Here is a 14,468-nt window from a genome sequence, read left to right on the forward strand (position 1 = left end):
TTCCATCCCCACGCTGAGATCAGAGTCCAAAACCACTCCATGAAGGACCAGTTTCCCTTGTCTACATGAATAGAGTCGGAAATCTTGTGTAGCTTTGAGATCGCCTCATAGACTGTTGGAGCATTATTAGGAATAAAGACACAGCAGCTCGATTGGATCATTCTGCATACCCCACCTCGATCCGCAAGTATAACGTCTAGAACCATACGGTTCTGCAACGTCATGAGTCTATCCGCCTGAAGCTCAGCTGTTAAATTGCTACGGGCACCAGCAGTTTCGGTAATAGTAGATTCAACTACCCGTGTTAGCTGACGTATGTTTCTACTATTGGCCATAGGCCCCCAGAACGGAAGGAATCCTTTGAAGAAGTCTCCAGCTTCCTGACCAGTGGTATCTTCCTTGCTGAAGGCACCTCTCGCTACTCTGGTTCTGTGGTAGTCAGATGAAGCAGTGTATGTTGGAGGCAATAAGCGAGCAATATAACATGAACCTGAAAAGTCGGCAGGCAACCATGTATACGCTCTGTCTCGACAGATGAAGTAGGTACCCCTAGCAGTAAGGAAGGCAGGGGAAGAGTTAGCCGGAAACACATAAGTCTCAACGCACTCACTCCTCCCTAGCTGAGCTCTCGGATTTCTCCCATTACCTTGCAAACAGACCTGACCTCGGTGAGGTACGACCCAGACTGGAGTTGAGCTTTTACGCTTGCTTTCTCCCAAACTAAGGCGATACTCTGAAGAATTCCAACTTAAATATACTCGTAATTCGTCTCTAGGGTATGATGGAGTATTATTGACGTCCTTGATCATGTCAATAATTCCCTGGACTAAGGCTTTGTTGGCAGAGTTATATTTAGTGGAACGTGGTGGACGCGGAGGGTAGGTTTCAAGGGCATAAGCAAAGATGGTTTGAAGGGCCTGAAATGATCCATTGTAGCTGAAAGGCAAAACCAGATAGGGAATGCCTTTATCCATAGTGTGGGGTATCAAGCCACACACCCAGCAGTCTGTAGTGTTAACTACCAGTTGGTGTTGGTGCAAGAGCTGTACAAAAGTGTTATTAATGAATTCTGAGCGTCGGGCTTGCTCATGTTCGGGAAACGAGTGAAAAGAGTGTATAGAAGAAACAGTGGAAGTAACAGGATTAAGGGGAGGTACTGTAGTTACTGGCACATAAATCAAACTTATACCAAAAACAATTCCACCCACCAACGTTATCAAAACAATCAGAAATGTAATGGCACATTGCGTCAAAAAGCATTTGCTATGAAGAATTCTGTAGAGTCTGTTTCTGCGAACATAAATCACATTTTCTCGTTGCAGCGCAGGAAGCTCCATCTTCTACAATCCGCTCGCGACCACTGATGATGTGTACGTAGATGAAAATGCCTCTATCAGCCCTGGGAGTTCCCAGAACTAACAGAAAGATCGACCTTGTGTCAGACCCCCGCAGATTCAACTAGGCACACAGCCACAACCCTACGGCTACCCAGACGGCAAGGCAATTTTAAAAACAATAAAACAATAGCAAACTTCCTGGCTGAAGGCAAAAGTTCAATGTATCAAAATCACAATATGCAGTTGCCTGCTTTATTTGTCCATTTTACGGTTTCGTAAATTATATCTCTTCTTCGCAGGTACGGTCTGATCAGCAAATAGCGTATCACTGGTAGCTGTTGCAGTGTTCAAGTTCGCAGATGGCAGAGTTTCTTCTGATGCTGGAGACAAATGTTCAGAGTTCAAAGGAGTCTTTTCAGGAGGAGAGTCAGATTTCGAAGTGTCAGTAATCAATTCGGCATCGCTGAAAGGGATGAACTTCGGTGTGCTTTCAGATTCGGAGGCACCAATTCCCTTCTTCACCCAGTCGTCGTAAGGAAGTGGCAAAGGGACACGCTTAACATGGGACGCGTGCACCCAGTGCTTGCGACCAGCTACACGAACTGCTGTCCTCGTTGCAAGCAGGACCTGGAAAGGACCGACGTATCGGGGCTGAAGATTCTTCGTCCTCGCGAAGTTCCTGATAACCACGTGTTCTCCGGGTTTCAGCTGATGCCCTGGACTCTCCGGAGGCTTTGGTAAAGCATCGAAAACCTGTTGGTGAATAAGACTCAATTTAGCAGTCAAGTCGTAAAGGTAGTCTGTCAACATAGGATATTCTAAAGAACTGAACTCTTTAGGCCTCGGCACACCCCAAATGTTTGCCGGGCGGCCAAACACTATCTCATACGGGCTAAGCCCTACTCTAGAATGTACAGTTGCTCTCGTTGATAACAAAGCCAAAGGAAGTGCGTCTGGCCAGGCTAAACCTGTGGATGCTTGTATCTTAGCTAATTTCAGTTTGAGGGTGCCATTGTAACCCTCCACTAGACCAGCAGACTGGGGATGGTTCGCACTGTGGAACTTTTGTTTCAGACCTAGACCTGCACACACACTCTGCATAACTTTCCCTATAAACTCACTTCCGTTATCTGACCATACAATCCGTGGCATTCCATACCTAGGGAAATATTCTTTGAGAAGAATTTTGGCTGTTGATAGGGCAGTGTTGTCCTTTAGTGGGTATGCTTCTATCCACCTGGAAAAAGCACAGACTACCACCAGGACATATTTCAAATTATTACAGCGATCCATGTGAATGAAGTCTAACTGAATCACTTCAAAGGGGCAGGAAGGAGGAGCGAAGTGACCAGCAGGAGTTGGAGTTCCCTTGCCAGGATTATGCATCAGGCATACCATACAATTTTTCACCACTCTCTCTGCACATTTACTGATCCCATCATTCTTCCAGACTGGAGCCAACATCTTACAGATTCCTTTAGAACTGATATGCGCTACTCCATGCGCCATCGTCACCACTGCAAGCACATACGCATCAGGCAACATCCAACGCTGCTGTTCTGTCAAATCAATCCAACACCCATTCGGATCCAACTTGCCCGTACTCTCTCTCCATACACGTTTCTCTTCCTCAGTTGCTTCTTTCTGAATCTCTTTCACACTTTCCATTGTATCCTCACACATTCCAGATTCAGCAATCCATCTTGCAGACGTAGCAACATACATTCTACTCATCATGTCTCTAGCTGTCTTCTTAGCGGTCTCATCAGCAAAAGCATTTCCACGACCAACATCATCCGTGATTGCTTTATGAGCACTGCACTTCACAATCGCAACTTCAGTCGGCAAGGTTAGAGATTCCAACAAGTCGTTAACTAGCTGACCATGTTGAATCTTCGTCCCATGGGACGTAATGAAACCTCTTTCTCTCCACAAACGGCCAAAACTATGGGCCACGCCAAATGTGTACTGACTATCTGTAAAGACATTCACTCTCTTTCCCTTAGCTAAAACACACGCTCTGGTTAAAGCTATTAATTCTGCAGCTTGGGCAGAATTCTGATTCACTCTTGCAGTCTCCACAATCGTCTTCAAAGTCGTTACTGCGTAGGCAGCCGTCACATCACCATTCTCCAGTTTAAAACATGACCCATCCACATATAATGTGCCATCTGGATCTGATAATGGAGTATCCTTTAAATCGATACGTCCTTTTGTCTCTTCCTCCGTTTTAAAGCAACAATCATGTGGCTCGGAATCACTCGACTCTTGATTAGCCGGCAACAACGTTGCTGGATTCAATACATTACATCTTTTAATCTGAATATGACTCGCTAGTAATGTCAGCTCGTAACCAGATAGTCTCGCACTAGTAAGGTGTTGTGTCTTCGTTCGATTCATGAGTGTATCCACCGCATGAGGAACCATGACCACTAGCATGTTGTTCATCACCAAACCAGCAGATTGTCGAATGGAAGCCGCAGCTGCCGCTGTAGCTCTCAAACAACTAGGTAACGCTCTAGCTACCGGATCCAATGTTGATGAGAAATACGCACAAGGGCGTTGTTTATCACCAAACTTCTGTGTCAGAACACTCAACGCGCAACCTTCTCTCTCATGAACATAGAGCGTAAATGGCTTACTGTAGTCAGGTGTACCCAATACAGGAGCTGAACACAGTGCTTTTCGTAACTCAGAAAAACTCTCTTGACATTCATCAGACCATGGCACCGGACTCGGAACATTTTTCCCAGTCAAAGCTACCAATGGTTTCGCTAAAAGAGAAAAATTTGGAATCCACTGCCTACAGTAAGAGGTAATACCTAGAAAGGCACGTACTTCTCTCTGTGTGCGTGGAACATTCATTTGCGTAATTGCTTTTATTCTTTCTGGGGTCAACTTCCTTCCCTCCTTTGACAAGAGATGACCTAAGTAGGTCACTTCTTGGCAGCAGTATTGCATTTTAGAAGGTGATACCTTGTGATTCAAATTAGACAAGTGATACAATAACGAAACTGTAGCTGCTTTGCAAGTTTCCTTGTCATCGGCAGCCACTAAAAGATCATCTACATACTGCACTAGAGCAGAACCTGGAGGAAGGACAAAGGAATCTAACTGACTCTTTAATGCTTGACTGTAAATAGATGGGCTCTCACAGTAGCCCTGTGGAGCGCGTTTAAATCTGAAACTGCGACCTCCTAGACAGAAGCCGAAAATATCTCTGCTTTCCTCGGCTATCGGAATGCTGAAAAAGGCATTTTTCAAGTCGATGACTGAAAACCAAGTGGCTGTAGCAGGAATCAACGTTAACAAGGCAGTAATGTCTGGAACCACAGGAAACTGCGGGACCACAATCTTATTGACTTCTCTGAGGTCAATAACAAACCTATATACTGGAGGCTTTGTAGGATCAGTTCGTTTCAAAATTGGTAATACAGGACTATTACAAACATTTCCTCTAGTTTCTTCAACCACACCTTTCTTAATCAAATCTTGCACAATCAATAAAAGTGCACGCTCACCTTCACTAGATATTTTGTATTGCGGAATTCTTGGAAATTTCACATTTGCTTTCAAAGTTACTACATATGGTGGTATTTCTAAAAGGCCTACATCATTAGGACCAGTCGCCCAAAGAGAATCAGGGAGAGAACGCAGCTCTGGTGGGAGTGCATCCATTGACAAGTACATCGGAGAGGTTATTCTTTTACCCAATGTAAGCTGTACCCCTTCTGGAGAACAGTACAATGTCGCATATAGTCGTTTTAACAAGTCTAAACCAAGCAGATTTTCATTACAACCCGTCGTCAAAATCAGGGGTGCTTTTAATTGGCACGGTCCAACAGAAATAGACAAAGGGCCAGATATGGGGTTGTAAACAGGGGCGCCTGAAAAACCTACAGAAACATTTGTTGAGCCAGACAAAGGTGCGCCAGGGAGTTTCGCATGAATGATAGAACTTTTTGCGGCACCAGTATCCAACAGAAACGGTTCGACTACACCTGATGTTGCTACTGCGACATAAGGCCCACTCTGATCCACTGGAACTGATACTACTCCCTCTCTCTGTTCATGGCTGTCCTAGTATCCATTTTGCTGAAATCCCTCATCCGCTTCACAATAGTCTTCAACAAGATATTGTTGAGATCTATTTTGCTGAGTAGACTGTCCATTTCGCTGATCAAAGTGATTGGAAGGACGATCATTCGTTTGTGGAGGCATAGCACCTCGCCCTCGACCTCTAGAATTTTGTACAAAACCACCACGACCTCTCTGAGATGCTGCTGCATTACTTTGCGCCAAAATCGGACATTCATTCTTGTAGTGACCCTCTTTCTTACAATACGCACACTGGTTCCACTGATATTGAGGCCTCGTTGAACTATAATCTGTCCTTTGATACGAATTCTGTTGCGTGTTAGTCTGATTCGTGCGAGGCGGATACGCCTGTTGCAAAAGAACTTTAGTCTTTAATTCTTTCGTTTTCTTTTCTGACTTTTCCTTCTCTTCTTTATCCCTATTTTCATAGTACTGGGCAGTTGCAAGTATTTGCGCAGTTGTAGAGACAGCCCACGCACTCTCTGAATCCTTTAATTTATTGCATAATTCAGGTAACAAATTATGCACGAATTTATCGACAAACAGTCTCTGTCCCCCTTCAGTGCTCATATCTTGACCACTATGATCCACAAAAGTCTCTTCGAACCTCGTGAAAAAGTCGGTGACACTTTCGTCTTTCTTCTGCCTGCATGCAGATAACTTGTCCCAGTTAACACGTAATGCGGGCATCAGAGTCTTCATTAAGTCTATTATCCTACCCGGAAGATTAGCAATTAGGGGCTCAGGTTTTGCGCCACCCGTTTGCTGACCATCCGCTGCAGTGATAGCTGCCCAATCACCACCTAAGGCTACTTGATGATCCTCTCTACGAATTTTAGCCCACACTGGTTGAGGAACTACATTTCCAAATAACATATCAATGTCTGCTAAGTTCATTATACAAGCCTCAACTGTCTGTGTTAATTCCTTGTAATATCCAGCTGGATTCTTACGCGGATCTGGTAAGGCCTGTTTCACTGCTAGTACTTCGGCTCGCTTCCACGGAATGTGTATCCACACTCTCTGGAATTGTGCCGGAGCGGCAGCAATACCATTAATAGCATCAGCTTGCACAGCATCGCGCCAAATCGGAGGAACCTCCCTCATTGGATATTGGAGACTCAGTTTCGTCTTACTCTTCTCTAAATCTCTCGGTGAACGAAGAGATGGATCATTTCTAAAACTTAAGATCAGTTCCATTGCCTCTTCTATATTTTCACCTACTATCATACCAGCAGCAAACTCTTTCTGAACCTTAATTAAGTCTTCTAGATCCGATTCAATATCATCTTCCTCTATCTCCTCACGTAACAACGAGCACATCTCGTCAAAGACGTACCGTTGCGTTGGTTCCTTCCACTGCATAAATGTATCTAATACATCTTTCGTACTATATCTCCTACTCTTCGAAATCCATCTGAGAGCCGTGGAATCTAAAATTCCCCGTTCCTCAGTGCTTGGATGCTGACTACGTCTCTGAACAGAGTCAGAAGTAGGAGTCTTGATTAAAGTTTTATAGAAAGGAGACAGCATATTAGACACAGAATCAGTGATTCTTCGACGAACAGAAAGTGGAGTCAACACACTCGCAGACGTAGAAAACGCAGTAGAGGTAGGAACAGATAGCGGAACAGTAGGAGTATCGAGAAAAATAGTTTGTGGAACAGTAGGTGTAAGCGAGACAGATACAGGTATAGAAGTCGGCAATCCAGGAGGAGGAGCCGTAGGAACAGTCACATTAATCACAGGAGGTACAGGAGCTTGATTCTGAGGGGCAGGAGCAGGAATACCAGGTTGTCCAGCAACCGGCAATTGAACATTCGGTACAAGTGGAGCCGTAGCACCTTGTGCATACGGTGGAGGTGATCGTAACAAATAAGACAACAGAGGATCGTTTTCGGGGTCCTCTAGTATCTTAGCTGTTTTTGATGGCAAGGCAGGATAGCACTTGTCGATCGCTAAATTATGCTCTCTAATGGCCACCTCTATGGCTTTCTCACACTCATTATCTTGCAACTGTTTAGTTGCTTGCTCTAGAGTCAACTCTTCTTTCTCTTTCTGTTCTTTCTTTAACCTCTTCATTTCTCTCTGTTTGGATTCTTTACGCCAGTAACGGAAAGAATCAAACATTGCCGGCCGGGCTTTCTTCCTAAACAATTTCGCTTCTAAATTATCAAGAATTTCGGGCTCAAAACTACCATGCAGTGGCCAACTAAGGACACCGTCTTTCACAGTATAGCGGACCCACACCTCATTATATGAGATAGGACCCACACCATGTTTACAATATAAGTCATATAGGGGAGTCCCAATCGGAGGAACCAGACATGAGTCCTCCAATCGTGAGTCACTGTTGCAACCAAAACAAGACAACATGCAGTTTTTCCGACTTACCATTTTCAGTCCGGAACACAAAGCAAACAAAACACGAAACAGATATGTGCACTTGAACCAAGAACTTTTAGGCCTACCAAAACCAAACTAATGTATCGATACCCAAACTGAACCAAATAGATTATCGTAACCAGAACAACCAATGATAATCTTACGAAACCGAACCAAACTAAGAACCAAAAAGGATTTTAACAACCCTCACGAAGTAACCAGCTAGCAACCACTAAATACTTAACTGAGGCACTGAAGACGTCACCAAGGAGAAACCCGTCACGTTTCGCTGTACTAAGGGCTGCACCTCGGGTCCAAGACAGGGCGACGGTCAAGGCAACGGCCCACTGCAGCCGTCCTGAACGGGAACCCTCGTGGAAGAGAACTTCGGGCCACTTTTGCGATATGCCGGGATCGATGAAGTGGGGCGCCTCCCTCAGGAATCTTCACACGAAGCTTCTCGAACTCTTCAGGCTTTTGGACCGGTACCGAATGACGTCCCCCCACGTTGGGCGCCAATTGGAGTTCTGGACTTTTTGGTTCCGTCCAGAGGTGTCAGGGAACAACACCCAAAGACCCCGGAGTTCCACCTGCCTTGGTGCGCAAATGAACAGAAACACGGGCTTCTCGATGGTGGCGTCAAAGACCAAAGGTTTATTACTGCAGGGACACAGAAGTCACAGAAACTACGCATGGGCAGTAACTAGGAGCCTGTTCGATTTGTACATAGAGGGTTGCTCCTTATATACTAAAAATTGTGCTCTAGGCAAATATTTCACATGTTAGTACATTCCCAAACCTTTGTGTCCTAAACAATAAATATTTGACGTTACACAGGAACTGTCGATAATATCTGATGCCAAACATTACGAAGAGGGGTTCCCACTAGTTCATCACAATCCCTTGTCAATATTGCATTCAAGAGCCGGACCGCCTCATCGTAAATTTCGTTACCTCCCCCTAATAAAGGCCCAGAAGGAAAGGAGCAGAGCCAGGTGCAGAAGATAGGAAAGCGGGATAAGAGATGTTTGTGGGTTGTAAATGGGCAAGGCTACCGGCTTCGGCCGCCTAATCATGATCGGAACAATGGACACGGGAACCAGTTCAGTAGGGCTGGCCTCGGGCAGAGGAGGCAGCCTTTGTCGAGTCATGCAGCTACAGCGTGATCTGGTTTAAGGTGCACGTGTCATGAAAGAGGTGAATCTCCGGCTAAGGCTACGTGTCCTTAATCGAAATGAAATGATCAGAGGTTATTGCATATGTGAGGGCAAGAAACACAAAATGGCTGCCATGATCTAAGATGGATGCCGTGGGTAGATCAGAAATGTGTTCATAACAGGAGTACTCTTGCTCGTATCGTAGCGAAAACACCAGGATATACTAAATGGATCATTTGCGGTTCGCTGATACCAATATTATGTATTTCCGACAACATTGAAAACACGGGTTCAAATCGTCACGGAACCTCAATCCTACAACTGAATGTAATCTCTCTCCTTTTCTGAGATTACCCTCCACACGACTCACCACCTCTGGACAAGGAGATGCAGGGAGTTCAAAAACTGTTTGAAATATATTACTTTAGTTTGTCTTCTTTCGTAGTCGTTTTTAGTTTCAACCACCTATCCGTTAGATCTTGGACTCTAAAAAAAAAACAAGGCTCAAAGCGTTTCACTAGGCCTCTCTCGGCATAAGGTAATCAGCTACAAAAGCCTCCATTTCCTCATATCCAATTTATGACACCACTTTGTGGAGGGATGGTGGAAATAAGGCTTCGGAGACTTTTCATAACTGCGAATGGTGGCTTGCTTTAATGGCATGGGGGAAAAAACAGACAACGGGTATCAAAAACAAATGTAAGGGAACATTTTCCCAGTGTGCAGGAATCAATGTCTCTTCACTCAATCCTCGCAGGGGTTAGGATGGTGTTGCAACTGGATATTTAACGGGTCCTCCTTTTATTCAGGTCTACTGGGACATTGCCACCAAAGCTCTGAGGGAAAGAAATCACAAATAAAATTCCTCAGTTAAGCACTTTCGTGCATAACTACTGTATCTCTTTCTGGGATGGTGGGTTCTCTCTCTGGCTATCCCTGTAGCCCGTCGCCGCTTTGTGAGCATAATTTATACATAGGAGTAGTATGCCCATACCAGTGTCACCAGCTTACTGTCCTGTAACCCTCTCGATTGATCAGTCGCGACAGGCATGATCGTGAGTGGGGGTGGTGGGGGTGGCGGTGGCGCGGAGGGTTAGTAATACATTTTTAAAAATGTAAACGTACCTTCCCCTCCGGTCCTGTGTCACGTCTCCTCTTTCTGCGCCTCTCAGGAAGCAGGCAGCCTCCCTCTCCTCCCCTAAGCCAATCACAATGCTGCAATGGCTGCAATGTGATTGGCTGGGACTCCGACCCCACAGGAGTCTATGGGGAGGACATTTTCTCTATGTAGGCTGCATGCAGCCTACATAGAGAAAATGCAGAGTGCGCATGACTGGTTTCGTCGCCCCTGGGGCCGACCAAACAGTCAGCATCCAAAACAGTGGGCAAGCCACTCCTCCACTGCCTGGAGCAGGAACGCCTACCCGACCACCCCCAACCCCAACTTCTGCTTTCTTGCAGTGCGAGAAGCAGAAACAAAATGGTATTTTAAATACCATTTTATGTTTCTGCTTCGCGCACTGCGAGAACGCAGTGAGGCGACACTTCTCCGCCCACGTGGAGGAGCCATCCCTGCTATTGATTGACTCTTAGTAGTTAATAGGGCATCAAATCCTCCTTGGGACTTTAATTGTTAGTTAGGAAATTCTAAAGGTGAGGCATGTCAGTGAGAGCGTAGAGAAAATAAACAACAAAAAAAGTAAGAGAACAGGCTCGATCGCTGCCTTCATTCCTCCCTTCTCCTTGTGCTGGGGGTTAACCAACCCACCGGTCAGCCACATCTTTCCTGTGTTGGGCGGGCTGCTTTGCGACTGCTGGCCTCATCCAACAATCTTCCAACCAGCCCTCCTCCTCCTCTTTCGTCTTCTCTGCTTCGACTGGGTCCTTTCCTGCTTCGCCTCTGTGCTTCCCAGGAGTTGCACAGATCAGATCTCCTCTGCCTCACTCATAGGGTCAGTTTGGGCACTCCACTCTTGGGGGCAGATTTCATCTCGCCTTCGGTTCCTCCCAGTGCTGTTCCCTCCTTGCCTCTCCTTCCTTCCTGTGTCTCTTTCAGGCCTCCTCCATCTCTTTAAAGCTCCACCCTCCTCCTGCAAGTAGTAGTCCATTCTTACTTTTGTATTCCTTCTGTCTTTCTCTTGTTTCTCGGTCTGTCTTCTTTCTCTCGTTCGACCCTTCTGTCCGAAATAGGAGAGAACTGAGGTGTAAGGATATTTATGTTGGGATAATAAAGGTTTCTTATATCGCTTCATCCTCAGTGTGGGCACAGTAAATGTACACAATTTCATAGGCAGATAAAAACCATGTGCTCACTTAAGGCACAAGTGGGGCCAAAACAACTGATGAGAGTCTAAACGTCTTATTTGTGTTACATGTCAAGATTAAAAAAATGTTGCAAAAGAACAATGGCAGCTTTACAAATTTGTTATCATTAATGTATTTTTCCTTTATAAGCATAAATTGTAATTTATGAAGTTGTCAATACTGATACTTTTCCTTTGTCCAACCAAACCAGTACATAAATGTTCACTTTTGTGTCACTATTTTGACAAAGTTAAATAAAAATAAAAGACACCAACGAACAATTGAGAGAATACACATTTAGGGTGACAAACACAAAGTGCAAAATCACAGCTCTTGATTAGGCAGACCTCAGTCTGTGTGACTTTGTACTGCACAAATTTCAATTAAATGGTTGCTCAAAAAGGGACTATAGTTTTGAATTTTTTAAGCATTTTCAAGTATACAGAAATCCAATTGTGTTTGTAGATCTGGGACAGGGTTCGGATGTAGAAGGCATCTTCTAGAATAAAGCACCTTTTCTGCACTGCTCAATAAGCTGAAGTGGGCCATGATTAAAGGGACAAGAAGGTAAAAGCATGAGCTCATTGGTCCTTTATAAATCTATGAAGTGAAAATGTGTCCGCAAAAGCACGTCACTTCAAACAAACCTTTTTTTCGAAAACAACCTTTATGTGTTAAACAGGACAAGTACAAGTGTACCTACTATTAAACAATAGAGTATTGTCCAAAGTAATCATACTAATTTATTTTTTTTCGATTTCCAACCGTGCTAGTACACAGAATAAATGTTCAAACTATATTTATATTTTGCTAAAATTACCCTTACAAAGATGACATTTTTTTAAATTAATTTCCAAATATTAATTGAAAGATATGTACAAAGGTTTTCCCCAATATTTGCAGCACAGCATTTCAGAAATTCTGCTGGTTATGTAATTGTCATTTCGGGTTTTCTGTGGAATGATGTAGTTTGGTTAGTCACATTCCATGTCTTGGTCATCCATCTCGGGTTCAGGAGGACAGAGGTCTTCCAAAGCCAGCTCTGAAAGAAAAAAATATGACTGTCTAAAAAAGATATCCACTAAGTTCACAGAGAAATGCAACAAGGACTCAGCATTTAACACACAGTATGTATTACGATGGCTGTTGTTAGAGATTCCTAATTAGTAAATACACTTGGGCTCTGATGGAACAACTCCTTAGAGTGGACATCACTGAATAGGTTAACCCATATTTTCATATTATTAGTTTTCTCATAGGAAGAAAACAATTAACATAGGCATGCCAAAATAAAACTTCAGATACACGTTTCCAGATGCCGATCCTTGCATAACTCGCACCTACCTACCTACCACCAAAGGCAGACCAACACAGACATACTATTCCATATAAAGTTCGTGCTGTTATTGCACCCTCTACATGCCCATGTTGAGAAGCATGCGACTTTCAAGGTCCTCCACTACTATCAAACCTGTTATTCACACAGTTGTTGCTCATTATGTAGGACCTCGTTCTGGAAGGGGAACATTCCCGGGAAGTAAATATCAATAATTGCCAGGTGTATTATTTACCGCTATGCAGTAACTACAGAAATGTAGGGCTGCATACTATAAGCTGTCAACCTGCATGATTTGCCACAAATTATACCGGTTCGTTCGGAGCAACAGCCACGGAGTGCAGAATATACCAGAGTTGGAATAGCAATTTGGGTGAATTGTAAGAAATATTCTTAATTTTGTGGGGGGAGGGGGGGACGAAACTCGCCGACTATCCACCTCCTCGAGGAATAATTAGAAGACTTGTCGCAGTGAACCCTCCAAGTCACTAATTTAACCGGAGCGCAACCCTTTTGTAGCTATGGCACAGAGAAGACAGGCTTAACTTAAGGCAATGTGTTAAGTATTTATGCGGTACCAAAACAGTATTAAGTCAAAAAACAATACAATAAAATCCTAACTGAAAATAAAATAGAGTTAAATTCAATAAACAAAATCACACCAAAATGACAAAAATCCAAAAAGGGAAAGGGAGATCTGATTTTTAAAAAATACTTAAGGGAAAATAGCACCAACAAGCACAAAGCCTCAATGATAGTTTATGGTTGGCACAATGTGCGGTTGACCATGATAGAGAATTGGTTGGTTGCACCTACTAGGCTTGACCAGGTTAAAGATTTTACCTTCTGCGTGCGTCCTTCAAGTCCTAATCCACCAGAGGAATACACTTCTAAACACTTCCCGCCAGTACCTTAGGAGAAGCAAGTACAAATTTGCATGTCCAGTGCAGCCCCCCCCATATAATATACCAGAAGAGGCATTCCTTTCCCCGAGTACGGAAGATCCACATGCTATAATTATACCACTCTTGATGGCAGTGGTCAACTACAGAGATCAATTCAATACCCACATAAGAAAAGACATCTAAATAGATTGGTTCTGCCTCTTCCCTCCTAAATAAAAGAACGTTAGGAGGTCCTTTACTTATTTGCAACACATATGATAACTATACAAGGAAGACAGAACACCCCATGTTGTCTCGCCAGAATTTATGGTTTACATTCTTGGGTCCTGAGGAAGGTGGTTTTGCATTCTTGACACCACCGAAATGTACGTCAACTGTATGTAGAAAACCCCAGCCCACAACAAAAACATCCTTGGATTTAATCTAAAATGTATGTGAGATTAGGCTGGGGTATAAATGTGAGACTGTAGTGTTCATGTGTTCATGTGAGGTATGCAGTAGAGTGTGAATGTACATATGGAGCATTATAAGGAAACATTTGGTGGAATATTTTTTATTGTATGATACATTGTGCTTTTGTCATGTGTGTATATATATGTATATGGTGAGGAAGTTTTTTCCTTGATGGATTAAAAAGCTTAATCAAATCCTAGAAGAGTGCGGTGATTTATTTCAAATTGCTTTGCAAAAGTCTACACGAGTCTTGTCCTTGACTCGGCACCGGCACCAGCTGAATGGTCGCTCCTCCTGCAGCAAGGGACATTTGCTTGAACACACACATATATATATATATATATATATATATATATATATATATATATATATATATATATATATATATTATATAATATATATATATTCAGTCGTAAAGAGTTACCCCCAAAGGACCAGCCACCTCCAGGTAGGTTTTTTCATCGTATTTAAACTTGGAAGCTTACAAACATGT

At 43.6% G+C, this 14,468-nt stretch overlaps 1 protein-coding gene across 2 annotated transcripts in view; it reads right to left on the reverse strand.

The window, feature by feature from the left end:
* Window positions 1–11,681: 11,681 nt before the first annotated feature.
* Window positions 11,682–14,468, reverse strand: part of ATRIP (ATR interacting protein) — a 310,304-nt gene continuing 307,517 nt past the window's right edge. For both annotated transcript variants that reach the window (XM_086938928.1, XM_086938927.1), the window contains exon 14: window positions 11,682–12,323. In XM_086938928.1, the coding sequence (XP_086795054.1) occupies window positions 12,256–12,323 (68 nt within the window). In that variant the 3' untranslated portion in view covers window positions 11,682–12,255. The remainder of the gene's footprint in view (window positions 12,324–14,468) is intronic.

Source organism: Lissotriton vulgaris, chromosome 9 (assembly GCF_964263255.1).
Source record: "Lissotriton vulgaris chromosome 9, aLisVul1.2, whole genome shotgun sequence".
Classification (NCBI taxonomy): Eukaryota; Metazoa; Chordata; class Amphibia; order Caudata; family Salamandridae; genus Lissotriton; species Lissotriton vulgaris.